The 27,042-nt window shown below is 35.5% G+C and overlaps 1 protein-coding gene across 1 annotated transcript; it reads left to right on the top strand.

Annotated features, from left to right (window-relative positions):
- Positions 1–17,612: 17,612 nt before the first annotated feature.
- On the top strand, positions 17,613–22,168 carry LOC131601564 (MACPF domain-containing protein CAD1-like). Its single transcript, XM_058873416.1, has 7 exons — positions 17,613–18,368; positions 19,309–19,547; positions 19,790–19,985; positions 20,096–20,173; positions 20,250–20,433; positions 21,100–21,263; positions 21,405–22,168. Exons 1-7 carry the CDS (start codon positions 18,111–18,113, stop codon positions 22,047–22,049), a joined length of 1,764 nt encoding a protein of 587 aa, XP_058729399.1. The 5' UTR covers positions 17,613–18,110; the 3' UTR covers positions 22,050–22,168.
- Positions 22,169–27,042: the final 4,874 nt, after the last annotated feature.

Below are 27,042 nucleotides of genomic sequence, written 5' to 3'. Positions count from 1 at the left end.
TAAAAATACAAAAACAAGTCTATTTAGAATTAAATTTTTATTCTCTTAAATATTAAAAAATATCAAAAATAATTATTATTTAATGTCTCTTTTAGAATTTCACGTTTGTTAACGTCAATTTTTCTTTAGTCAACTTTTTATCAATTATCGTTTTTAATTTTGTCATTTTTTTTCATATGTCATTACTAACATTTTCTTGTTTATGCGAGGTACTACCATCTTTGAGCAATTGGACTATTTTCTGCGAACATTTATAATTCGTTTATATTTTATTTCCGCTTTAATTTATATTTCGGGCTTTTGTAATAATTTTATCCCCGTTAGGTAAATTTGTAATCCCCCACCCCGAAGCTCTGTAATAGCGTAGATTTACTTTTTCGCATTTACTTTCCGCACATATAAACTGCTATGGACTGCGAACTTTAAACTGTTAGATGCATGACTAATAGGATTGTATGGCAAGATAAAATCAACCACTAGATCACTAACTTCCAAGATTAAAATATCTGAACATAACACACTCTATTTTACTGTTCACACACCCACCTCTAGGGTACGCCTCTCTTGGTTGCCTTACGAATAATAACGGTCATGTCCCTCGAATGTAGAGATACTTTAGCAAACGACGACCCTCGAAAATATCATCATAGAAAGATCTTAGTCCCTCGATGTCCCTCGGAGTTGCCTACGGTAACAGATCTTGTCTCTCGGAGTCCCTTCAGAAAATGATGATAGTCCCTTCGAAATTGCTAAAGGTACCTCTACTTGTTGCCTTCAAACGACCTCGATGACCCTTCGATGACCCGCACGTCCAATATAAACAAGGACTACCTACTCCTATATAGTATGGATAGTCCTAGGAACTTTAAAAAGCATAGAAAAAGACCAATTAGTTAGGGTAGTGCTCTTAACCTGCCTAGCTCAATAGAAAACATCTTTTCACTACTATTTCGAAAAACTAAGGCTACGCATTTACGCTAAAGTCCTTATGCCTCTTTTCAACTCAAAACAAACAAACATGAGCTAAGCAAGTTAAGAGCCCGTAGATAACTACGGATGAAAAGGGTGCTTGCACCTTCCCTTTTCATAACTTACCCCCCGAGTCCGTTTTCTTTCAAATAAGGTCTTTTTCTGTACTTTTTACCTTTCCTAACACTGGACAAAATAAAAGTCGGTGGCGACTCATGCTTACCGCAACATTGTTTGCGAAATAAAATTAAAGTCAGTTCACCGAGTTACAGAACTGGCGACTCTGCTGGGGATTCTTTAAGAGGGGTTTACCTTAGGGCTTAGTTCATTGTAAATGTTTTTAATTGTTTGTTTGTATGCTTTATTTTTAAGGGAAATGCTTAGGTTTCTTATTGTGTGAAAGATCCTACACCCGGATCTGAGTACCTTAGGTAAATGGCATGAGATCAAGGAGACTGCACAGCGTATACTGATGTGGTTGATATGATGGCCATCGTTAGTGTGACACATTGGTTTGTCCTGGTGTTCCTTGGGATCCGACCTGAGGAAATGCTTGGCTACTGCGTGGTGTCATTAAGCACTAATTCGCCCCTAGAACCTTAGTTGAACTAAACTTTGGCCTTTTAGAAAGTAACGAGATGGCTGGCTTTGGTTCCGACTGAAGTTGGTTGATACTCGAAGCTACACTCATATGGACTGGACTTTCGGGACCTTTTCGGTTGGTGATTCGATCGCCGAACTGAGATAAGCGCCTTCGAGAAAGGTCAATGATATGAACCCCCTAGAACCCGATCTTTATATAGGACAGGTTGAACCAACTAAACTTCAATGGGGAGGGTACATACCTACGAACTTCATGCAAGCCTTTAAACCTAAGGCTGTTTGTGTGACTTGTTCGTATTCATTATCTAACTGTTTGGTTTCCTTGCAGGATTTGTTTATACCCTAACCAATTGGTTTCCTTGCAGGATTTGTGTGTATGCTAACAACTTCAACTATTTGTAGGACTTACTCGTCCTCATCACCTAACTAACCTTTTTCAAGGATCTCAAGTATTTAGGGCGCGCAATTCCAGCTGCCATCATCAAGATCCAGATTCCTAACAAGGGGCAAGAGGATTTATTTTCCTCTAGCCAGATGTCTTCAAACTCAAGGGTACAATTCCTATCAAGGGGCAAGAGGATTTATTTTCCTCTAGCCAGATGCCTTCAAACTCAAGGGTACAGTTCCTATCAAGGGGCAAGAGGATTTATGTTCCTTTAGCCACATGCTTTTAAGCTCAAAAGTACCATACCCCGAATCAGAGGCTATGACCCACTGGATATGGTGAGCCTGATTCTTAAAGAAGGACGTTCAAAGACGGAAGTCGAAGTTCTTCAACAAAGCTGCAACTACATGTCAATTTTGCAAATTGGGTTCCAAAAAGATCCTTGAAAGCATTGCATATGCATTCGCATACATATCATTGCATAACAGGTTTCCAGACAACGAGCTTATCATTTCTGCCTCAAATCCCTAAAGCTTGATACTTACAACTCCTTTGTGGCTTCGTCAGAATCTTCTTCTTAGAAGTAATCTGTAGTTCAGATACGAACGCTTGGTTTGGTTTCCTCTCTGGGGCACTTGGTCAGTCGATCGATAATTGCCAACCAGTCCGAGATAAGGTACAAGACCTGATTGATGCAAAGGTTATCATATTCACACCTGCAGGCCAGATTTGAAGTTCTCTCTCGACTCAATGGACCTTCTGAAGCAATAAGTCCATACGGAGAAAATCTCCTCAATGTTGGCAATTCGTAATTTCTCATGCATTTTCATGCGTAATCTTTCTTGTTCTTGTTCAATACTGTCTATATGCAATACTTGTTTGTTTTTGAACTATAATAACGATGCATTGGATGTGTTTGTCTTGAAAAAATTCATTCGCTCTCGCTCTAATATGTTCTTATTTGCTTGTGATACCAAACTCTCAATGATAAAGCATGATGACTCTGAGGGGAGAATGACGAATGCGTAATACCAATAATCTCAAATGGTGTGCTTTCGAGTAAAACCCTGTTGATGATGTACAGGCATTGTTTCAAATTCCCAAACACTAGAGATATAAGGAAGTTAATCCCTTGTCAACCCCTTTGAGCCTTGAAGTAGGAGTTTCTTTTCTATACGAAAAAACCCTCACATTTAACCTAGGGGCAGGGTAGTGTTCGGTTAAACTGATTGAGTGTTCAAAATTCAGCAGGAGCTCGCATCTAAGGATACAACAATGGTTATCCTTCAAAAGGTTGGGCAAAAGTCGAGACCGCAATGATTATCCCTCACATTTGGATGTCAAAATATGACGATACAACAACGACTATCCCTCGTCGGCCAAGAAATAAGGCAGTCACAATCTTTTCAACGAATCAAAGACATCTCAGGGTCATACAACTTGTTCAAAAAAGAAAATAATGGAAAAAGAAAAAAAAAAGAAAAGAAAGCCCGCTAAGTCAACAAACTTGAAAACAAGTGACTTAGGCAAAAATTAGGGCATCCCGCTGGACTTCAAACTCGGAATTCAAAATAATTTGTCCAGGCAAAAGTTAGGGAAACAAAAAAGGATCCTCAACAAAAGGGGCAAATTCGCGTGTCTATAAATTCAAGATTGTGTGATCAGACACCAAGAGTAAAAGGTAAGTGACTGCCACGTTCGAACACCTCATCGATTCCTCAAATCGACTCAAACTCTTCTTGAAGGATGAATGCTCACGTCAATTTAACTGAACTTAGGTTGGAGAACATCACGAAGGGGGTGGGCACCAATAAAATTTTGAGCCTAAACATCCATTTTTTCTAAAAAAAAAATCGTGAACCTGACCACGTTACAACCCTCAAAAGTCCTAATTGAAGCAGGGTTAATTCGAAAGCATACTGTAAACGAGAATACGGTAAACTGACTCCTAGGAGTTCTGCTAAAACGCTTGAGTTGGTATCACACCACCTTTCACAAAAATAGATGTTTTCAAAAATTTCCTCTTTAAAACTTCAAGACAAACATAACTTTGCATTAGAATTATATTTCTCATTTTAAACATTCTTTGCATATGAACAAGTACTTGACACAAGGAAAGCTTCCATCATGAGCTGCAAATGAAAAGTTTAATCCTTTCAAGGGACAAGTTGTCTTCAGAACTCCGATGAGTTCGAGCGAGAATACCTCAAGTTCTGATCACCCTCAGGGGCACAAAAGCAGTTGGATACTCCATTGAGTAATAGTTCAGTCAATCTGGGGCAATCAGGTCAAGATTTGAAGAATCTCTCAAAGATGCAAAAAATAATCAGGGGCATGTATCCAAGTAAATCTTAGTCTATTTCCAATCAACATGGGGCATTGTCCTGGGCCAATGATTACGAGGGGCATGACGCCCATAGTGCACATCTCATAAAGTCCTCGCGAGGCGAATCTTTCCGAAGTCCCTACTAGCGGGGGCAAATCTATGCAAGTCTAGTTTGACACCTTGATCAATACTCAGTGGTGTGTCCTAATCAATATAAATCCAGGAATGACAGATAATATAATACTGGGGGCAATGTTCAAGGCATCCATGCCTTCCCACAACTCCGATTTCACAAGATCATATCCCCACCGAGTAATCATTAAGAAGATATCTTCGAACATACTCGTCCCGACAAAGACATGGCTCCCCACTAGAGTTTACATCTTCAACACCACCGGTTCTCCGACACGTTGCTCTTCTCCAACATGGCTTACTAATATCTTTATCTCCAGTCAGGGTACATCAAGTTACTGGTTATCCCCAAGCAAGAATCATAAATTCCCAGCTGAGCATCTTCAAAACAAGATCAGACATCAAAACCACAAAGGCATAGAGATTTATTTTCTCAATCAAGACAACATAAAACACATATCATATGTCATAAACATATTCATACATCGCATACATTACCTCATAATGAATTCATCCATAACATACAAAGTTTCTCTTTTATTCTGAGGGACTCATTACATAATACATGCATCATGACATTGCATAACTATACCTATTGCAGGATACAGGCACAGACAAATGAACGAAATCTCCAACTTTCCAAGATCTAATTCAGCTACTACGAATAGTACTGACACGGTCAACGCTCGAAGATCTAATTCATTTACCACGAACGGTAATGACACGATCACTTTCAAAGATCTAATTCAGTTACTACGAACGGTACTGACACGGTCAACGCTCGAAGATCTAATTCATTTACCACGAACGGTAATGACACGATCACTTTCAAAGATCTAATTCAGTTACTACGAACGGTACTGACACGGTCAATGCTCAAAGATCTAATTCATTTACCACGAACGGTAATGACACGATCATTTTCAAAGATCTAATTCAGTTACTACAAACGGTACTGACACGGTCAACTCCCAAAGATCTAATTCTATCATCACGAACGGTGTAGACACGATCACTGACCTTCCCAGTCTAATTCAGTTACTACGAACGGTACTGACACGACAAGAGAATATAATTCTATCATCACGAACGATGTAGACACGATTATCTCTCTAAGATCTAATTCGGTTACTACGAACGGTGCTGACACGATCGACCTTTAAAGAGATCTAATTCCATCATCACGAACAATGTGGATACGATCAATTATTTCCTAAGTCTAATTCAGTTACTACGAACGGTGCTGACAAGACCAACTCTCAAAGATCTAATTCATCTACTACGAGCGGTAATGACACGATCAACATTCAAATAGTCCTCAACACAGGGGATCAGTCTAACGCACGACTTATCCTCCAACCTAACGCACAACTCATTCCTTCAACCTAACGCACGACTCATTTCTTCAACCTAACGCACGGTTTTCCAGACATCTGCTGATGCAAGCTAGACCCAGTCTAACGTACGACTCAACCTAGGTCTTTTCCTCAGAAACAGTCTAACGTACGACACGTTCTGACTCTTAAGTACATCAAGTCAGATGGCATCTTCAAGCCCATCTCCATCACACATCTTCTCCAAACACCTGGATGGCATCTTCAAGCCCATCTCCGACAAAAGTCCCTACTTCAGCTAGGGCAAATTTCTTGGTATTCTAGTGTTCAATCATCTTCCACCTTCAGATACCGACTGGCATACAAACCACTCTACATCTTCAGGTTTAAGATAATTGAACAGGGGCAGCTGTCATACCCCAAAATTTGCCCACATTTTCAAAAAAAAGAAAAAAATTCAAAACTATTTTCAAAATTGGATTTTTATAAAACCTCGGGTTCATTTACATTGACATCCTGAATTTTATAAATATTTGATTTAAAGTCTATTTTAAAATATAATAGTTTACTATTAAATTGTTATATTTTAATAAATAGAAAAATGCTGGTCGATGCCTCATACACTTTCAATTGGCTTTTTATTTCAAATAAATAACATAGACCAGTTGGTAAGGATTTGAGCGTAAGAGGTACGAGAGCAAGAGGTCCTGAGTTTCAATCTCATTTACTGACTTTTTTTTTCCTTTTATTTGTTACTAACTTTATTTCTGTTTCAAATTATTTTCAAAATCACAAAAATTTCTTTTTTTATTATTTAAATTTAATTTTTCGTATTTCTTAATTAGGCATTTTTTAAATATCGTATTTTTTACTTTTTCCCATTTTTATTCAAAAAATTACCAAAAAATCATAAATAAAAAAAGATTCAAAAATATTTTATTTACATGTTATTTTAGGATAGTTTTTAGGGGATCAATCAAAATAAACATAGTTTAAAAACCAAATCAAATAGGTTTTAAAATTTGATTTATTATTGATTAATTATCATTAAAATTGATTTTTTCCTTTTCTAACACTTTAACCTAATTTTCATCTAACATAAATAGAGACAAACCCTTATTCACTAGAAGTCTGGGGCACCTACTCACAGAATATTCACCAACCCTTATTCACACACTAACAATTAACCCTAACTCCTCACGGTACAAAAAACAGGTGCAACTTTCCAACCCTATAACAATTCCTAACCTTGCCGACTTTCATCTTCATATACACTTCTTACAAGTTTTTTTTTACTGTAAACAATTACACCATCTTTTACACTAACTATCACTAAACACAAACCAACTTTCAAACCATTACTACAAAACCGTACTCCCAATTCCATCAGCCTTATACCAAGTTTCACATAACCTGTAAATCATTTTTGCCAACATCATAACATCAACAAGACCATTATAATCTCTTACAATAAACCTTCAAGTTATAACATCAATGATACTAACCATTCATATTCCCTACCACAAGCCAACTAAATGTCACAGATATAACTTAAAGTCTTAAATGGTTTGGTTCTTTTTTGTTGTTGCAGAAAATAGAAGAAGGAGAAACAGGCAGATCCGGCTCTCTTCCGAAAACCGCCGCTCGCGAGCTTCCCCCCAGCTAGACGAAACCACCATGTGATTTCCCTCCGTGAAGCCGCCGCCGTCGCTCTCCATCGACCCTCCGATTCCGACGCAAAACCGATCCAACACTGCCATCACTGGAACAATCATTTCTCAACCTTCAGATCTTCGTTCGAATCTATTCGGTAATGCTTTTCCGCTTTAATTTTCGATTGTTGCTTGCATCGTGTTGCCATTGATGGGTTTGATTTGTGTTGATGTTGTTTGAATCATTATTGTACTTGTCTTCCTTGTGATTGGGCATGGCTGTTTTGTTCTATTATGAGAGGTATTGACAAGAAAAGAAAAACGTGTGTTCTATATTTCTCTTACTGTGTGTATAACATGTTGGTTCTGGTTTTTATTTTTTTTAAAACTTAACTCACTTGCCACGTGTCACCATTTAAGTGGCGTTGTTTGTATAAAAGAAATAGAAAAATAATAATTGACAGTGGTGGTTCTTCTTCCACGTACAACACAGGTTCACCATTCAAAGTTAAGAAAAAAATACTAAAAAAAAAGTATTAGGTATTTAGTTTTTTATATAAATGACAAAACTTCAAAAAATATTATTTTGTTAATTAGTCTTTTTTTAGAATTAACTTATTTTCATAAAATATCAAAATATTAGAATTAGACTTTAGAGTTTAGATTTTATTTTTCATTATTAAAAATACAAAAACAAGTCTATTTAGAATTAAATTTTTATTCTCTTAAATATTAAAAAATATCAAAAATAATTATTATTTAATGTCTCTTTTAGAATTTCACGTTTGTTAACGTCAATTTTTCTTTAGTCAACTTTTTATCAATTATCGTTTTTAATTTTGCCATTTTTTTTCATATGTCATTACTAACATTTTCTTGTTTATGCGAGGTACTACCATCTTTGAGCAATTGGACTATTTTCTGCGAACATTTATAATTCGTTTATATTTTATTTCCGCTTTAATTTATATTTCGGGCTTTTGTAATAATTTTATCCCCGTTAGGTAAATTTGTAATCCCCCACCCCGAAGCTCTGTAATAGCGTAGATTTACTTTTTCGCATTTACTTTCCGCACATATAAACTGCTATGGACTGCGAACTTTAAACTGTTAGATGCATGACTAATAGGATTGTATGGCAAGATAAAATCAACCACTAGATCACTAACTTCCAAGATTAAAATATCTGAACATAACATACTCTATTTTACTGTTCACACACCCACCTCTAGGGTACGCCTCTCTTGGTTGCCTTACGAATAATAACGGTCATGTCCCTCGAATGTAGAGATACTTTAGCAAACAACGACCCTCGAAAATATCATCATAGAAAGATCTTAGTCCCTCGATGTCCCTCGGAGTTGCCTACGGTAAAAGATCTTGTCTCTCGGAGTCCCTTCAGAAAATGATGATAGTCCCTTCGAAATTGCTAAAGGTACCTCTACTTGTTGCCTTCAAACGACCTCGATGACCCTTCGATGACCCGCACGTCCAATATAAACAAGGACTACCTACTCCTATATAGTATGGATAGTCCTAGGAACTTTAAAAAGCATAGAAAAAGACCAATTAGTTAGGGTAGTGCTCTTAACCTGCCTAGCTCAATAGAAAACATCTTTTCACTACTATTTCGAAAAACTAAGGCTACGCATTTACGCTAAAGTCCTCATGCCTCTTTTCAACTCAAAACAAACAAACATGAGCTAAGCAAGTTAAGAGCCCGTAGATAACTAAGGATGAAAAGGGTGCTTGCACCTTCCCTTTTCATAACTTACCCCCCGAGCCCGTTTTCTTTCAAATAAGGTCTTTTTCTGTACTTTTTACCTTTCCTAACACTGGACAAAATAAAAGTCGGTGGCGACTCATGCTTACCGCAACATTGTTTGCGAAATAAAATTAAAGTCAGTTCACCGAGTTACAAAGTGTTTTAAGTAACGAAAACTAGGATGACCTAATCTTAAATGCCATGTCATAATGTTGTCATCTTTATTATTCAAAACAGAAAAAGACTCAAAACAGGATCTTACTGTTTTTGAAGGTAGTTGTGATGCAGATCCAATGTTAAGGTATTAGAGTCCTCCACTCTCCTTAGCACTGCCAATCATCTTCCCTAAGTTCAAATCCTGAAAGAAACAGTGAGACCGGAAAAAATTAGTTTGACAATTTATATCTTGGGCTAATTTACTTACAGACATTAAATTACATGATAAATTTGGAACATGAAGGACATTTTTTAGAGTTAACATCGGAGACAACACAACTGACCCTTTATTTGCAATGGCTGAAAAAGAGGCATCTGCAATTTTTATTTTTTGATTACTTGCGCATGGACTATATGAAGAGAAAAAAATAGATTCACTTGTCATGTGATCAGAGGCACCTGAATCTACTATCCAAGTATGACGGGGACTGACACTAATAAATGCAAGATTACCTTTTGTTGCTATAGAGCAAGAAGGAGTTGGAAACTCGAGGAGTTTGTATAGTATGTCTAGTTGTTCCGTAGTGAATGGAAGCTGAAGTGAAGATATTTACTGCCCTTGATCAGAATTATTAGCCTGAAATGCATGACCACCTTTCTTCTTCCAGTTAGGAGGTTTCCCTTTGAGCTTCCAATAGGTTTCACACGTATGCCATTCACGCTTGCAGTGGTCACACGAAGGAATTTTGTCTAACCTTTTTCCCTCGTCAAGGTTTCTAGTAGCCAAAGCTGAGCCTTCGGATTTAGAGCTTCGTGGTGTCTTGCCCATCATAATACCTTGTCGTGCCTCCTCCCTTCATATTTCTACAAAAGTTTCACAAAGAGTTGTCATTGGTATATTTCCTAAAACTCTACCTCTTACCTCATCAAGGTCTTTATTCTCTCAATTTCATGTGTGTGTGTGGGATATCATGTGACATAAGAACAAACAAGTGAGTATGATAATCAACAAATAAGAGGGATGGATGTATCTAAACCCTTGGATTCAAACTCATGTATGAATGGTGAATGATTGATATGATGAATAAACATGGGGTTAGATAAACAACACATAAGAGAAATTAACAAGATAATGGTTAAAATAACAATTAAGTACAAAACAAGGATTAAATCAACAAGTATGTACAAGATATTAAACTTAATTAATCATGAATAAACAAAGATTAACATTTTTCTTTTTCTTTTTGAGGGTTTTAAACCTACGTTTTTTTGAATTAGGGTTTCAAATTAGGGTTTTCACATAAACACCTAAACCTAATTGATTTTAATTGTTAAATACCAATTTCTTTAAGAGAAATGGTCTAAGGGTACATGAAGAAGTCAAGGACATCCTACTCTAACCCTAAACAAATATTTACAAGACATTCATGAAGTTCTATAAAAGACATTTTTTAATTGATTTTCTTAACATAAAAGACATGTTTTTGATTTAATTTTTAAATAATATAAAAATAAATATTTTTGGATTTTTAATTTATGACATTAAAATAGACAACATAAATAATCATACAAAAAAAATAAAAAGTTAAAAAGATTAATTTTTCAATTTGTTATGATTTTTCAAAAATTGATAAAAAAAGGAATAAAACAAGTGTTAAAAAAATATTTTGGAAGAGGGTTAGAACTCAGGACATTCACTTCATTGGCTCAAAACATGACCACTGAGCCAAGCGTGTGTTCTGATCATTAGGCCCATCCCATTTCAATACATATTAAAACAAGTTGGAAATGTTAAAAATAAAAAAGGAACAAAAGGTCTGGGGCGAGGGGGATTCGAACCCCAGACCCTATGGACATGAAAGGACTAAAGGCGTGCTGGTTACCAAGTGAGCTATTACGATCAAGTCGTTAAGCAATGGACACCATTAAAAATAAAATAAACAAGGTTTCAAAACTCAGATTTTCACTTCATCTTCTTCATTGGACCACGAAGAACAACATCAAAACAACCATGGCGCCAAATTCAAATGTTATCAAATCTTAATCAAATTGAACAAATTAAAGTCCTAAAATGATTAGCAAGAGGTCACTGATAAGTGCCAAAATGTATTTATTTTTGTGTATGTAAATAGTGGCACTTATCGATACTTTTGTTAATACCGTTTGAATAATTCCCTGTTTTGTGTATAAATACGTATACTTTGTGAATAATTGTATTTTCATATACTTTTATACCATTTGATAGTTTTTCCTTTGTTTTTATAGGTATTCATGCTTATTGGAGCCTTGAGGAATAAAGTGTCAAAGGCACGGCTTCGATTTCGCAGTTTTGGTGCAAGCCCGCTTAGCCACCATCAAGCGGACTTCCAAAGACTCAAAATAAGGATGATCAAAACCATCAATTTGGTCTCCATTCATTCATTATTATATGGAGCATTGAATAAGATTTCCAACGCTTCAAACCGGGCACAATTCGGAGTTACAGTTCTCAAGTTACGGCGAAAACAAAAATTCACTTTTGCTGTCAGCCGCTAAGCGGGATCCCGCCGCTAAGCGGACCTGTTGAGACAGCAACTCGTTAAAAGGGGCCAAAAACATAATTTTTAGGTTATGTTTTGGGGTAATTGTTTCCAAATCATCAAACCTTCATTCTTAGGGTAGATTAGCTTAGAAAATAACTTCGGAGGTTGCATTTGGATGATTGGGGGGTGGATTGAGCGTCGAACGGAGCTGACAAACCGAGAGATTTTCGGTTCATTTCTCTTCTTCTTTGTGTATTTCTCTTTGGTTGGGTTTTGTTTGTATATTTACTTGAATCTTATGTATATTTACCGATTATCATGTTATGTTTAACTTGCTTTACAAATCTGTGTTGATGTTGTTCTGGATTTTTGCTCTATGCTGGGGATTTGGGTTGCTTTAGAGATAAACTTCTTGAATCTTTATCTAGGATGATAATCTGTTGGTTCTGAACTCTAGAGATAGATTTAGAGCTAGCATTCACTGTGGGTATCTGTACTTAATGCTTTCGTGTTTGAGCGACGCGCGAGAGATTGCCGACGCGAGAATACGGATGTTCTCGCGACTTCGCGTTAGAAATAACCTTAGTTGTGAGATGATCTCGTTTGTGCTCCAGAGATGGACGCTTATGTGAGAGATACGTGATGACATAGATGAGTATCGTAGGTTGAGTATAACGGGTTGGTAATTGTATGTTTGTGAAGAGTGAATATATTTACATTCCTGATAAGTTATTTCTCTTCTAAGAATGTGTTTATTCTTTTACTGTCTATATCTTTGTTTACTTTTTGCTCATTCAATCCCGAGCTCGAAACCATAGAAACTATTGAATGGCATCTCTCCATCTCTGTGGACGATAATTCCTGAATTAATATTTCCAAATCTTTTTTTTGCTTGCCCTATACTGCATTCAACAAAATGGCGTCGTTGCCGGGGATGGTTGTTGAATTGCATCGCAATAGTTTATATGGTCTTGAGCTTTGTATATATCGTATATATTGTATAGTTTCACTTGTATATTTTCACTTGTATATGTTTACTTGTTTACATTCACAAATTTTTCCTTTTTGCATGATAATAGTTGTTTGTGTTCCATACTTGTGCATATGTGTTTCTTTGTGTATATAGTTGTATACTTTCGTTTTTATGTTTGTGAAGTTTTTGTATATATTTGTACCTATAACGTTTGTTGAGTGCTTTGGTTAGGACATTTTCTTTAGGCTTGTGCGGTGAGACGTCACCATGGCATGACGGAAGGAAGCTACTTTCCAAACACTGAAACAATAAAGGTGTCGAGCTAACGACGTAAAACAAGTGCTTGTTGGGAGGCACCCCAACGGTTGTAAATGCTGTTTATAATTAGGATTAAGAAGTATTTAGGTGAAGTGGAGGAAAATTGGAACAGTTGTTTCTGTTTTGATTTTTCAGGCTTTTCTGTCATCCGCTAAGCGAGCCTAGCTCCGCTAAGCGATGACAGTAAAATTTTGTTTTCTTGCTTTGTACCAGTGGGGTTCCTATTCCACTTAGTTCATTCTTTTTTCCCACTCTCACCAAGGCTAATTAATAGTATATATTAGTTTTATTTTTCTAATTCTTTTGTTGGTTGTTTGTACTCAAATTTTGTTCGGTGATTCGAAGATTTTTGAGGTGATTTTCCAAAGCTTGAGTGTTACAACTTGCGGATGTATGGTAGGATATTGTTGAAGGATAGAAAAACACTTAGAAAGGGGGGGTTTGAATAAGTGTAGTCTTAAAAACTTAAACGATAAAAACAAATTGCAGAGTTATTTTTATCCTGGTTCGTTGTTAACTAAACTACTCCAGTCCACCCCCACTGAGTGATTTACCTCACCTGAGGATTTAATCCACTAATCGCAACAGATTACAATGGTTTTCCACTTAGCCCACGACTAAGTCTTCTAGAGTATCCTGATCACAACCTGATCACTCTAGGAACAAATGCTTAGACACAAGCTAAGACTTTCTTAGAGTATCCTGACCACCACGTGATCACTCTAATTACAACTGCTTAGACACAAGCTAAGACTTCCTAGAGTATCCTGATCAACACTTGATCACTCTAGTTACTTACAAATTAATGTAATCAAATAAGAGTTTTACAATGCTTCTGAAAAGCTATAATCACAACAATGATATTTCTCTTAACGTTTAAGCTTAATCTCACTAATATATTACAACAGCAATGTAGTGAGCTTTGATGAAGATGAAGTTTCTGAGCTTTGAATTTGAACAGCGTTTCAGCAGTTTATTGTTAGCAAATCGTCAAGAAATTGGTAACCTTGCTTCTCATCAGAACTTCATTTATATAGGCGTTTGAGAAGATGACCGTTGGGAGCATTTATTGCTTTGCGTATTCCATACAACATTGCATTTAATGTTTCACGCTTTTGTCAACTACCTCGAGCCTTGTTCACGCTGTGTCTACTGACGTTGCCTTTAATAGCTTCCAACGTTCCTTTTGTCAGTCAGCGTAGCCCGTCACATGTACTTTCTTCTGATCTGATGTTTGTGTATATAATATTTGAATATCATCAGAGTCAAATAGCTTGGTGCATAGCATCTTCTTGTCTTCTGACCTTGAAGTGCTTCTGAGCGTGATACCATGAGAACTTCAGTGCTTCTGCTTCTGATCTCAAGTTCTTCTGATGCTTCCATAGACCCATGTTCTGATTCTGCCTTGACCATCTTCTGATGTCTTGCCAGACCATGTTCTGATGTTGCATGCTGAACCTTCTGAGACAAAGCTTCTGAGCGCTGATTTGTGCATACTCTTTATATATTTCCTGAAAGGGAAATTGCAATGTATTAGAGTACCATATTATCTCACACAAAATTTATATCCTTGTTATCATCAAAACTAAGAATATTGATCAGAACAAATCTTGTTCTAACAATTGTTTTTAAAGTGTATAATTCAAGGTACTCACTTATCGCTTTCTATAGCATAGCATGTTTAGGAAACTTTTCATTTGTACAATTACCATACCATTCATTCTTTTGCATTACTTGCTTGTTGATTGAATCACTTTAGTTCCCAAACCATAAATGTGAGGAAGCTTTCCATTATTCACATATGCTGGAGGCCACAATCTTTGTTTTAACTGGATTTTATTATGCTTAATCTTTTGATTATGTTGATTTTATGAAAGCATGAAAAGGATCAAGGCATTTTGTTTCATTTTGAGCACAACTACCAAAACCAAATAGTCAATTCACCTTGTGAGTGTGTGATCATTTGTTAACCCTTTTGAGCCTTTTAGTCAATGTCCATGTTGTTTTTGCTAAATGCTTATCTTTGAGTGTTTAGTTCTCATTTTTGCATGGATGATTGATTTTTTTGTTTTCTTGAACCCTCAACCATGATTTTTGGTATGAATTCTTACCTTGCCTTAGAAAGTAGGGAGTATTCACATGATGATGTGGTTGAATTCAAGTTGGGGAGAAAAATGATTGTGCACTTATTTGGTTGTTGCTATGAAATTGAATAGAAAAAAAATGTGAAAAGAAAAGAAAAAGAAAGAAAAAAAAATGAAAAAGTTTTGAAAAACAAAAAGAAAAGAGAAGCTAATAATTGTGCTAATAAGTATTGTGATTGGTTTGAGAAACTTGTGGTTAAGGAAGAAGTTTAATCGAGATTTTGTTGCTTAGGACTTTGGTGGATTGATCACTCCCTTAGGTTTAGGAAAGTTTTTGTTTTGATTAGCCTTAGGACATATCCCTTGTTTGTTAACCAAGCCACATTACAACCTTGAAAAGTCCTTGTGATTCTTGCTTTTGTATCTTCAATGTGATTTTTGGATGAATGCATAATTTAATCTTTTGTTTGCATGATTGTTGGATGAGTGTTAAAAGTCCTTCACCTTTGTGTGTTCTTCATCCATTGATGAATTTTTGCTAGGTGTGATTCATGATGTGAGCATGTATTGTGTTAGAATGTTTTTTATGCTTTTTGTGCTTAGGATTCGTTTCGTTTACATGTTGTCGTTGTAGGATAGTGGTAAGTATTTACTTTGTTTATACGTTTTTGTATTAAACCATATATTTGTTTTTGGTTTTCAAAACTTGTTGATTCACAATTCTTTGGTTTATTACTTTCAATTCTTTGATTTATTTGACATTGTTTGAGGACAAATAAAGTTTCAAGTTGGGGAGAGTTTGATAAGTGCCAAAATGTACTTATTTTGTGTATGTAAATAGTGGCACTTATCGATAATTTTGTTAATACCGTTTGAATAATTCTCCGTTTTGTGTATAAATACGTATACTTTGTGAATAATTGTATTTTCATATACTTTTATACCATTTGATAGTTTTTCCTTTGTGAATAATTGTATTTTCATATATTTTCTCAAGCATAATATGTCTCATCTAACGAGAAGGATCACATGGAATGCGCCCAAATATAGTAATATAATTTTGAATGTTAATGGTAATAGCCTCGGTAATTCCAATGTCCCAGTAGCGTCAAAACGCTGATGGTGCTTGGTTTCACAATTTTGCGGGTAATATTAGTTATTCCAACATCCTTCATGCTGAGCTGATGGCGCTATATCATGGTTTGCGTATGAGCTAGGAACTCGGTATCAAAGACCTAATGTGTTATTCTGATTCTAACTCTACTATCAAGCTTATCTCGAAGCCTATTAATGCTTAACCTCATTGTGCCACGATTCTTCACAATATTAAAGAACTTCTCCCTAAGGAATGACGAGTTTAAATATTTCATACTCTTAGAGATGAGAATGCTTGTGCTGACTAACTAAGAAAACATAAAGCTGATAATGATGCGACATTCCAGTCTTTTATGAAATCTTGTGTTAAGATCATCACTCTCCTACTTGCCAATACTAGTGGGACTTTATTTTCTATATAATTTACTGATTTATTTTTTTTCTTTTTCTTTTCCCGCTATATAAAAAAAATCCTTTAATGCATATATTCAATTAAAAAAATAAAAATTTGAATGCATAACTAGGGATGTTCATTGGTTCGGGTAAATCTGAACCAAATCAGAATTCGAACCAAACCATAGTATTTGGGTTGGACATTTTTTCAGTTCGGGCAATAACTGAACCAAACCATTGTAAACCAATGACAATTAGTTCAGGTATCGGATTTTCAATTTTCTACCTGCAAACTCAATCCAAACCAACGATAATTAACTATCATGAAAATTACTATCAAACATTCAACTTCAAAAGGAAAAAAGTGAAATGTCGTATGTGGATAAACTATGTTATTTTAATTTGTTATTAAAAAATTGTTAGTTTAATGTGGTAACTGAGCATAAAGCTATGAAACACATTCAAAAGCTTTTGTGTTAGATATTTTTTTTAATAAATATTTTCGAATCTATTAGAAAAAAATTGCTAATGTAATATTTATAATTGAACACTATCAATACTATATATTTTTATATTATTATGAAAATTTTATTTATGTAAATAAAACATTTTTTAAAAATATTTTTATATTTTTTTACCGATAAATCCTACTCAAACTAATCTGTTATTTTTCGATTCGATTCAGACTTTATCGCAAAATTTTACAAATTTAATTCAAACAAATTCATTTAATTTTAATCGATTTAGATATCGTATTCTCTAAAAACCGAACCAAACCAGTCCCCAAATACCTATATGCATAACCAAGACCGAAGAGTCAAGATATAGACAAAATAATTACTCGCAAACGTTTTTGAAGGAAAACTAATCAAAACCTAAAGTCAAAAAAGCTTCTTTAGACAAACTAAGCAAACAATTCATTATTGAACCCCACCACACTCACAAGAAGTCTCCCATAGTAGAAATCACAATACTCCTCTATTTTACACTGTCCGATGATGTTAAGGTTTGGTTTTTGTTTTACAGAGAGAGAAAAAAACATCTAAGAGATAGGAAATTACTGAGACAGACAACATTGAAAGCCAAAACAAAAACACCCGGTTTTGAATAATAACCTTAATCTTTCCGAGATCCCATTTCAACTTCCATCAATTGACTCATACCAAACATCACATAGTTTTCTCCTCAAAAGTCATCATTTTTTTCATCTGGGTCAACTTTGTTTAACAACTCACATGCTTACATAGCTAAAAGCTTCAATTTTTTGAAGTTTTCGTAGGATTTAATCATCTGGGTCGTTGTAGTTTCATTCGATTGATGAGATAATCATCTGGGTTTCTCTCTGATTGCATAAAGGAAGAGTTTTTTTTTTTTATTGAAGGGGTTTTGTTTTTTGATGAGATATGGATGAGCATGTAGCAGCTTTGCACACTGCTACTAACGCTTTGCAGGCATTAGGAAGGGGTTTTGATGTTAATTTTGATACTAGGTTGCTTTATTGTAAAGGGGTTTCAGGTTCTAGGGTGGTTGAGATTGATGAACAGTATCAGAGGGATTTATGTTTGTATGATGATGTTGTTGTTCCTAATGTTTCAAGGGATATTAGAGTCTTTCGTGAATCCATGGGAAGGCAGAGTTCTGGTGTCTGCAGTTTTCAAGAGGTAAAATTGAAGATTGAATTTTTGTTTTTTTGTGGAGAAATATTGTGTGTTGACTTGGTGAATGTTGTTTTTGTGTTTGTGTTTAGGAAATTTTGTGGAATAATTGTGTTTAGTTGTTTGTATTAGTGTAGAGGTTTAGTCTCTTTTTGTATGTTGAAGAAAAAAATGGTGTTGATGAATGAAATCGGATGTTCTCTATGGATATGTTGAAACCCCCAAAATGATGTTCCTAAGGATGAATTTGTTTCTCTCTTTGTATAATTTTCCATAGTGGAACTAGAAATGTGTAATGATGTCTTGATACATCAAAGAGGGAGCTTACCTGCAAAATTAGCACTCCAACCGCTAAGTTAGTTTTTGAGTGAAAAGTAGTATGAGAGTAAATTTTGGTTAGAACATACTTCAGGTCTTGCGTGAGATCACTTATATATGAGGATATGAGGAGCAGTTACAGATCCCCTTGCTTTTTGGAGCATTATGCGGGGATCCGTTGGATGACATCCACTGGCAAAGGACAATCCGTGGTGTGGATCGAATACGGTCCTGGAGGTCGCATATGAACTTAGCCTCCAACGCCTTATGACTTTGGATTGATGATTGGGCCTTTCCCTTGTTGGGCCTCTTGCCGGCCCAAAACATATAATATGTGTTTTGTATAGATATCCTTTGCCATTTATAGTGTTGTCAATTAGAGGCTATGGTAGCAATGTTGTATAACAGAACATGAATAAACCGCCGTTTGTTGCGATTAGCTGCGATTGACAATAGTAATTGAGAAGTTATATGAATGAGCTTATGAAAGTGTTGTGATGCAGGAACTCATTTCAATTCATAATCATTGTAGGATAATTTCAATTTTATTTCAATTTAAGCTGTTTAAAAAGTTGTTGTTTGAAAAGTTTCTATAAGATGTGATTGTTCACATGTCATTTGATTGCAGATGGTAGATTATTTTAATCATAAGGCAGATATACCCGGGAGCAATCCTCTTGGGAGCTTCAATTCTGCATTTAGTTTTACTGGTTCAAAGCATGTTGATGCTGCAGCTACAAAAACCTTGTCTTCAGACGGGTTTTACATTCCCCTTGCAAAGGTTCAGCTTCCGAAATCGAACTTAAAGTTGCAAGAAAATGTCAAAAGGGCTATCCCGGTCAATTGGGATCCACCATCCTTAGCAAGGTATTTATGTTTATACAAGTTATCAACATATTGTTGTAACAAGTGATGAAGCACTGACATATCATCAACACTGATATGTTGACATCTTAATTATTTGATTAAGCGTAACCTCGTGCATTGCGTCAGTGTCCTGTTAGACATGTGTCAGACACAAGACACCTTTAATTTGAAGTGTCGGTGCTAAATATGTGACAACGGTAACTTCGGATGGTCCCTGACTTTTTTATTACGTTTTTTGACAGCTTCATCGAAACTTTTGGGACACATGTCATTACATCAATAACTATTGGCGGTAAAGATGTTATATACGTCAAGCAACACCATACTTCACCTTTTTCAAAGTTGGAGATAAAAAACTATATTCAGGATATCGGAAATCAAAGATTCTCTGACATCAATAGCCACACGAGTTCAGGTCAAACAAAATCCAAGGATAAGGCTAGTTCACCAAAATTCAAAATTCCACTTTTCTCGCATAAATTCACAGTATTCAGTTTCTATATAGCATGAAATGTAACGCTTGTTTATATTGATTTCGTTATTTGCAGGGCGTTGAACCATTTTCATTCAATAGTCAAGGGATTTACCCTCAACCTACAACTGCAACATATTCTACCGGGAAAGAAGTAAGAAAAATATCTCATGACATTTTATTTATCCGAATTTTCCCCCTCTTAACACCGACGATTACTTATTGTTCAGGATGTCACTGTCATATTTAGAAGAAGAGGAGGTGATGATTTGGAACAAAACCACCGTGTATGGTTAACAACCGTCAAGTCCTCCCCAGATATAATAGAGATGGCTTTCTGTCCTATAACAGATCTCCTTGATGAAATACCGGCCAAGGAGCATTTGACCCGCACAATTGGTCTTTATCTTGAATGTAAGTCAACTTATCCTTTACGTCTGATGATTTAAAGTCTGTATGGGTTGACTTATTTGAACTTATCTATGACCTAAATACTTGTGACGTTAGACTGTTCGGAGAGCATATAGAAGCAGTTTTTAAGCTTATATTCGTAAGCTATCTATGATAGCTAATAAGAACATCTTTTAGCTTATATAAAAATAGTTTGGCTTTATTAATTTATCTTTTGTTACAGAAATAGCTTATACATTAGGGCCTAAAGTTATTTATCCAAACCAGTGTAGTCAAGATCTAGTGCTTAATCGTAAGATCTCATAAGATCTTACGTGCTAAGGATGCTTGAGAATGTTATGATAAGAGAAAGATAGTTTTCGTTGCCGGTGTGGTCAAGATTGAGCTTTTCAAGCAAAATCGTAAAAGAAAAAACATGTTAGGCCTATTTTTTTTTGGCCTGAATTATAATTGCGTAGAAATATATACGAAATTACCATTTTTCCCTTCGGTAGGATCTTATGTCTCGTGCTAACGATCCAAATTTTAGGATCTTTCACAAGCTGATCGATCCTACTTAAGATCTCGTGCCTGACGACATTGATCCAAACAAGGCTTGTATTTTTTCTTCTTCTAGGAATGTGATCTAATATCAATTTCACATTTCTTTATATTGAATATTGTGCTCAGATAAACCTCCAATTGAAGAACTTAGATACTTCCTAGAGTTTCAGATTCCTCGTGTTTGGGCTCCTTTACATGACAGGATCGCCGGTCAACAACGGAAGGAACCTGTTTGCCCGTCTTTACAGTTCAGCATAATGGGCCAAAAACTTTATGTCAGTCAAGAACAGGTATATGATCATTTGTCGCATTTTCCTTTCTTTTGAAACATTTTATCTCGCTAATAATCGGAGAATTTCTAAGTTCAAATGAAAGTTGTCACACATGTAATAAATTTGAGCTGGAAGTATGATGGTTCTCGTCGAATGCAGATTACAGTTGGACGAAGACCAGTAACCGGCTTACGTCTTTGTCTCGAAGGAAGCAAACAGAATCGGCTGAGTGTTCATATTCAACACCTGGTATCCCTTCCAAAGATCCTTCAGCCATATTGGGACAGCCATGTAGCTATTGGTGCTCCGAAGTGGCAGGGACCCGAGGAGCAAGATAGCCGGTGGTTTGAACCGGTTAAGTGGAAGAATTTTTCTCATGTCAGCACCGCGCCTATCGAGAATCCCGAAACCTTCATCGGAGACTTCTCCGGCGTATGCATAGTCACAGGAGCTCAGCTTGGAGTATGGGATTTCGGATCACGGAACGTCCTTTACATAAAGCTCTTATACTCAAGGCTACCCGGTTGCACCATCCGAAGATCACTTTGGGATCACGTACCAAACAAGCCGCAAAAATCTCCAACCTCCGGAAACTCTTCCAACACAGCCAACACAACAAGCTCAGGTTTGAGAGAATATAACAACACCACCACAACAAACAAGTTAGCGAAGTATGTTGATTTGTCCGAAATGAGCAAAGGACCTGAAGATCCTCCTGGTCATTGGCTAGTCACCGGCGGAAAGCTCGGTGTCGAAAAAGGGAAAATCGTTTTGCGGTTGAAATACTCATTGCTTAATTACTGAATAAACCAGAGCAATGTTTTAGATAAGTATAGTTTAGATTTCTCTTGTGGTTAATGTGAAAACCATTTTGCAGTTTGATGAAATGAGTTGAATAGGAAACTTTTATACTGTTTAGCAAATGCTGCTTCTTATATGGTGATGTTGATATCTCATAGGTGTTAGAACCATTTTCCAACCATGCTAAGTTAAGGTAATGTTAATATTGTTATAGTATTGAGAATACAAAATGACATTTTATTTCTTTTCTGATATACTCTTTGGGGAGTTTTCCTTAACCATTTGTGCATCTATTTACATGTTTTTATGCAACTTAGTGTGTGCTATAGTCACAATACAACTTTTTATTTTTTGAATTAAATATGATTTTAGTTCTGCAAAATTACAAACTTTCAAGTTCCTATTAAAACTTTTATTTATTAATGCAAAATTACAAACTTTCAAGTTCCTATTAAAACTTTTATTTATTAAAAGTGTAGGTTCAAGTTTCAAAATACTTTACATAAAATGCAAATAGGGATTAATAATTGGGTCGGGAGGGCAAGACTTTCGAAAATGAATATTTAAAAAAGTATAGGAAAATATTTGACATTTTTTATAAAAATGATATTGTATAGAATGATAAAAAGTGTATGTTATTGATATATTTTTAATTTTTCGAATACTATAACAACAAAAGATATTTTGAAAATTTATGTAAGTCCTCCAAAATCCCTAAAAGCCCTCCTTCAATACAAATTTTGAGTTCCCCTACGTTAGAGGGTTTTTGGTGTTATGAATAAAAGCAAACACTCTAAAATCCTCCCAATTAAAATCATTCAATTCTTTCCACTCAATTCTTCTATTTTTCAAAACCCTCCCCTCCCTTTCTCTCCAAACTCTCAAACATAACCCATTGACGAGGTATGAATCTTTCTAATCCACACAAATGAATTTTGATGCCCTTCAACTCTGTGGTTGCATGATTATGGGACATGTAATTTGTAAACACTCTCACTTCCAAGTCTTGATGGTCATTGTGAGTGATCTACTCCCTTAGGTGTTTTTGAGAGATAACAAATATGTGTGATAAAAACGTCCATGAATGTTATCTCGATTGATCTCTATGTTTGCATCATATTTTGCCATATAAGTTCATGCTATAAATTGGCTCTAATGAAAACTCTCAAAATACTGAAGGTCGAGTCGACCCAAAACATCATGTGTCAACTCATAATATGTTTGAAATCATAAAAGCATTTTTCACTTCAGTATGAGTCGACACGTAACAACTTGCGTCAACACATGTGATAAAATTTTCAAGCATGTATCAACACATGGGATCTTGCATCGACACATGCTGTTTACATGCTTCTGGAAAATCCATTTTCAAACTGCATGTATCGATACATATGTTCTTGCATCGGACACATGCTACTTCACTCTTTCTGGAAAAACAATTTGGATACAGTATGAGTCGACTCATGTTAGCTTGCATCGATACATACAATTTCAATTTCTTTGGAAAATGTAACACCCCATAATTTCATAAATTAATTTAATTTGAATTTAAATTAATTATTTGGAAATTAATTAAATCGGATTATTGGAAGATTGTGAACGAAGGTTAATGGGCCAAGTGGTGTGGTTAGTAAAAAGGGGGTGCTATATGTTGGGCCTTTTGCATAGGAACTTTTGCATTCAATTCTATCTCCTGCATAATCTTCATTACAGAATCCTAGTAGCTTGTATTCTGATATTTTCTTATACATCAAGCCAAGGTTAGTTGTTCCTTTCAAATATTTTAGGATTCTATTAACAACTGTTAAATGAGTTTCCCTAGGATCTGATTGAAAACTTGCACATAAGCAGACACTGAATAAAATATTTGGTCGAGAAGCAATTAAATAAAGAAGAGAGCCTATCATACCATGATAGAGCTTCTGACAAACCTTTATGCAAAAATAAAAAAGGTAATGTACTTTTGTACCATGTTACTTCTTTTTCAAGTTTCTGATCGTCCTTCAGTTGTAATGTACTTCTTATCTGAAGTAGAGCATGCGTTGAGGAGATCAAGTGACGCAGACGTTCCAAGAGAGAGAATCCTTCAAAAACACAAAGAAATCTTCAGAGTCAAGAGCAGCACCCTATCAGAATGGCGCATTCTGATTTTTGAACTGGAAATAGTAAGCGTTTATGAATTTAATTCTTGTATATGAATATTCACTTTGCTTCAGAACATTTGTAGATCCTTTTCTGATGAGTTGTTTGACATTCTTCAGAACTACTAACGTCTCTTCAGAATTGAGATGAATAATTCTTCTAATGTGTGGTGACACTGATTCTGATGATTATTTGGACAACAATCCAAACCACCAAAATAGTGAATCTGCACACTCAAGAAACTATTAGAGTACAAATTATTTCATACAAATATATGTATTGTTTTCAGCGAAACTTAAGGATTGAATGCAGAATCAATTCTTGTTCTAACAGGAATAACTCTTTCTCTTTGTGTGAACATGTATGTAGATCAAGTGTAATATTAGGATTTGCAAAAAATTAGTTTATAAAAACTTTTATTTTAGAACACATTTACTTTTGAAGATAGGAGAGATCAAAGAAGGAGTAGCAAAATAAAATAAATAATTGAGAATGAAAGAGATAAAAGAACACACTAGAGAATTATTGTGGTTTGGCCAAAAGTGTAATACCCTAAACCCCGAAACACACACACACACACACACACACACACACACACACACACACACACACACACACACACACACACACACACATATATATATATATATATATATATATATATATAAAGGATTACACGATAATTTAAGGTTTCACCAGCGAAAATCCTTCAACAAATCAAAGACATTTAGAAAATTAGCAGCGAAAAAACAAACAACATACAAAACTTCAGCTTATTCATCTATCTATAGATAGAATGAATCCCCATTTTGAGCTTATTCCTCATTCGGAAGTGTCTTGTTTGGTGTCTCTTTCCAACTTCGCCTTGGATTGAGTTTCGTCTCCAACATATGTAATCGTTTGGATCAACGAATCTTGGATCCCGGAGTGCATTTATTTTGCACAAACTGAAGACTTGGGACCGATTCATAGTTCCCCGGAGAGTTGGATCTATATCCCCAACAGTTGCTATTATTACATGACAACAAGTAATGGTCTCTTTATTTGAGTAGCGTGTATGTCCCCGATTTCCTTCTCAAAAGAAGAAGACAGTCTCTACGGAGAAATTGAAAATTATTATGGATGGTTGGTCTCTCCAGCGTCGAGACAGTTCATGTTGAAGTTATTATGAATGGTTGGTCTCTCCAGCGTCGGGACAATTCATGTTGAAAATTATTATGAATGGTTGGTCTCTCTAGTGTCGAGATAGTTCATGTTGAATATTATTATGAATGGTCGGTCTCTCCAGCGTCGAGGCAGTTCATATTAAAGATGGTTCTTTCCTTTGTGAATGGTGAGTCTCCCCAGCGTATGAGACAGTTTATTGAGAAAGCCCATTGATTTCTTTCCCCAACATGTGAAAGCAGCCTATGGAGAAGATTGACCTTGTTATGTGTGAACCCATAGCTTGGATATGTATTGTGTGTGAACCCATAACATATCTTTATCGTTATAAGAGAATCCGTAATTCACCTCTTTCGTTCTGAAAGAATCCAGAACCCCTTTTAACCTTGTTGTGTGAGAATCCATAGCTTGGTGTTATGTTGTGTCTGAATCCGTAACCTTTCCTTTGTGTCAAGAAGACTAATATTTGCACCTGGTTCATTCTGTGAGAATCCTAAATTTACCAAAGTCCGTTGCATTGTTCATTTCCCTAAATGTCAGAGACTCTTTATTGTATATCCCCAGTAGATCTGTCTCCATTCTCCTAGTCTAAAGAAGGAAATGTTGTTTGTTGTTCATTCCATATAAAATAAAAAAATATGTATATGCATTCATATCATATCATGCATGTGGGATCTCAGGGTCCAAAATTGTACTTTTGTTTTATATTTAAGTCACTCCTATCGTGTTGAGACGAAGATTCCATTTTCCCCTCATCAGGTATCAGGAACTTAAATAGGGGCTGCTGTTGTACCCCAAATTTTGACCACCGAGATCCCACCATATTAAAAATAGTAGGACCATCGTCACTATCATTATCATTATGCATATATCATTTATTAACCCAAAAATACAAAAAAAACTATTGTTTGTTGCTTGTGTTCTAAGACAAGAGACTAATCAAGAGGAGACTAAGCAAATTAGGTTTTTGAGGCCCACAAGGAAGTTCAAACATTCTACTATGTTTAAATGATTCTCCCATAAATATCTAAGTCCAAGGAGAGCCTAATTCAAGATCAACAACTCTCAAGATCACCTGAGACCCCAAATTAGAGTTTTGACCTAATTACACTAGAGGGTTGACTTTTAATCAGGACATGGCTCCAAGACTCAAACCATGATTCAAGGGTATCCAAATCAAAATTATAGTCCATTCATATCATTCATTTGAAGAGGAGACCTTGATTCATTTGGAAATCACAAAATTGCAGTTCATTTAGAAAATGTCAACTGTGTGGGTCAACCATTGACTTTTGAGAAAATGGTCAACTATGAAATTTTAAGGATTCAAATCATCATCATATGATTATTAAAAACATTTGGCCAAAGAAAATCAAGAAAATTTAGCAAGAATCAAAAAGTCAACAAAAGTCAAAATTAGGGTTTTAAGTGAATTTTGACCTAATTTTGGGAACTCCAAATTTGCCTACAAACTCAAAAATCTCCAAACATGAAAGTTGTAGATCTTGATCAAACAAACAACTCATAACATTGAAAATTTCTTCAAAAAATGATTATTTTGAGAGAAATGGAATTTTGAAGATTATGTTAAAAAAACTTAAATTTTTTTAAGTGTTTTCACTTAGATTTTTTTCAACTTGATGTCTATTTTTCTCCATGATCCCAAAGGAGTTTGAGAAAACTTTTAACA

This window comes from Vicia villosa, linkage group LG5 (assembly GCF_029867415.1).
Source record: "Vicia villosa cultivar HV-30 ecotype Madison, WI linkage group LG5, Vvil1.0, whole genome shotgun sequence".
Classification (NCBI taxonomy): Eukaryota; Viridiplantae; Streptophyta; class Magnoliopsida; order Fabales; family Fabaceae; genus Vicia; species Vicia villosa.
This window is presented reverse-complemented; position numbering and strand designations above follow the sequence as displayed.

Excerpts from the sequence above, each read along its gene's own strand:
- LOC131601564 (XM_058873416.1), top strand. The coding sequence starts at position 18,111 with ATGGATGAGCATGTAGCAGCTTTGCACACTGCTACTAACGCTTTGCAG. Across the intron at positions 19,548-19,789 it reads GATCCACCATCCTTAGCAAG|CTTCATCGAAACTTTTGGGA; the intron begins GTATTTATGTTT and ends GTTTTTTGACAG. Across the intron at positions 20,434-21,099 it reads AATTGGTCTTTATCTTGAAT|ATAAACCTCCAATTGAAGAA; the intron begins GTAAGTCAACTT and ends TATTGTGCTCAG.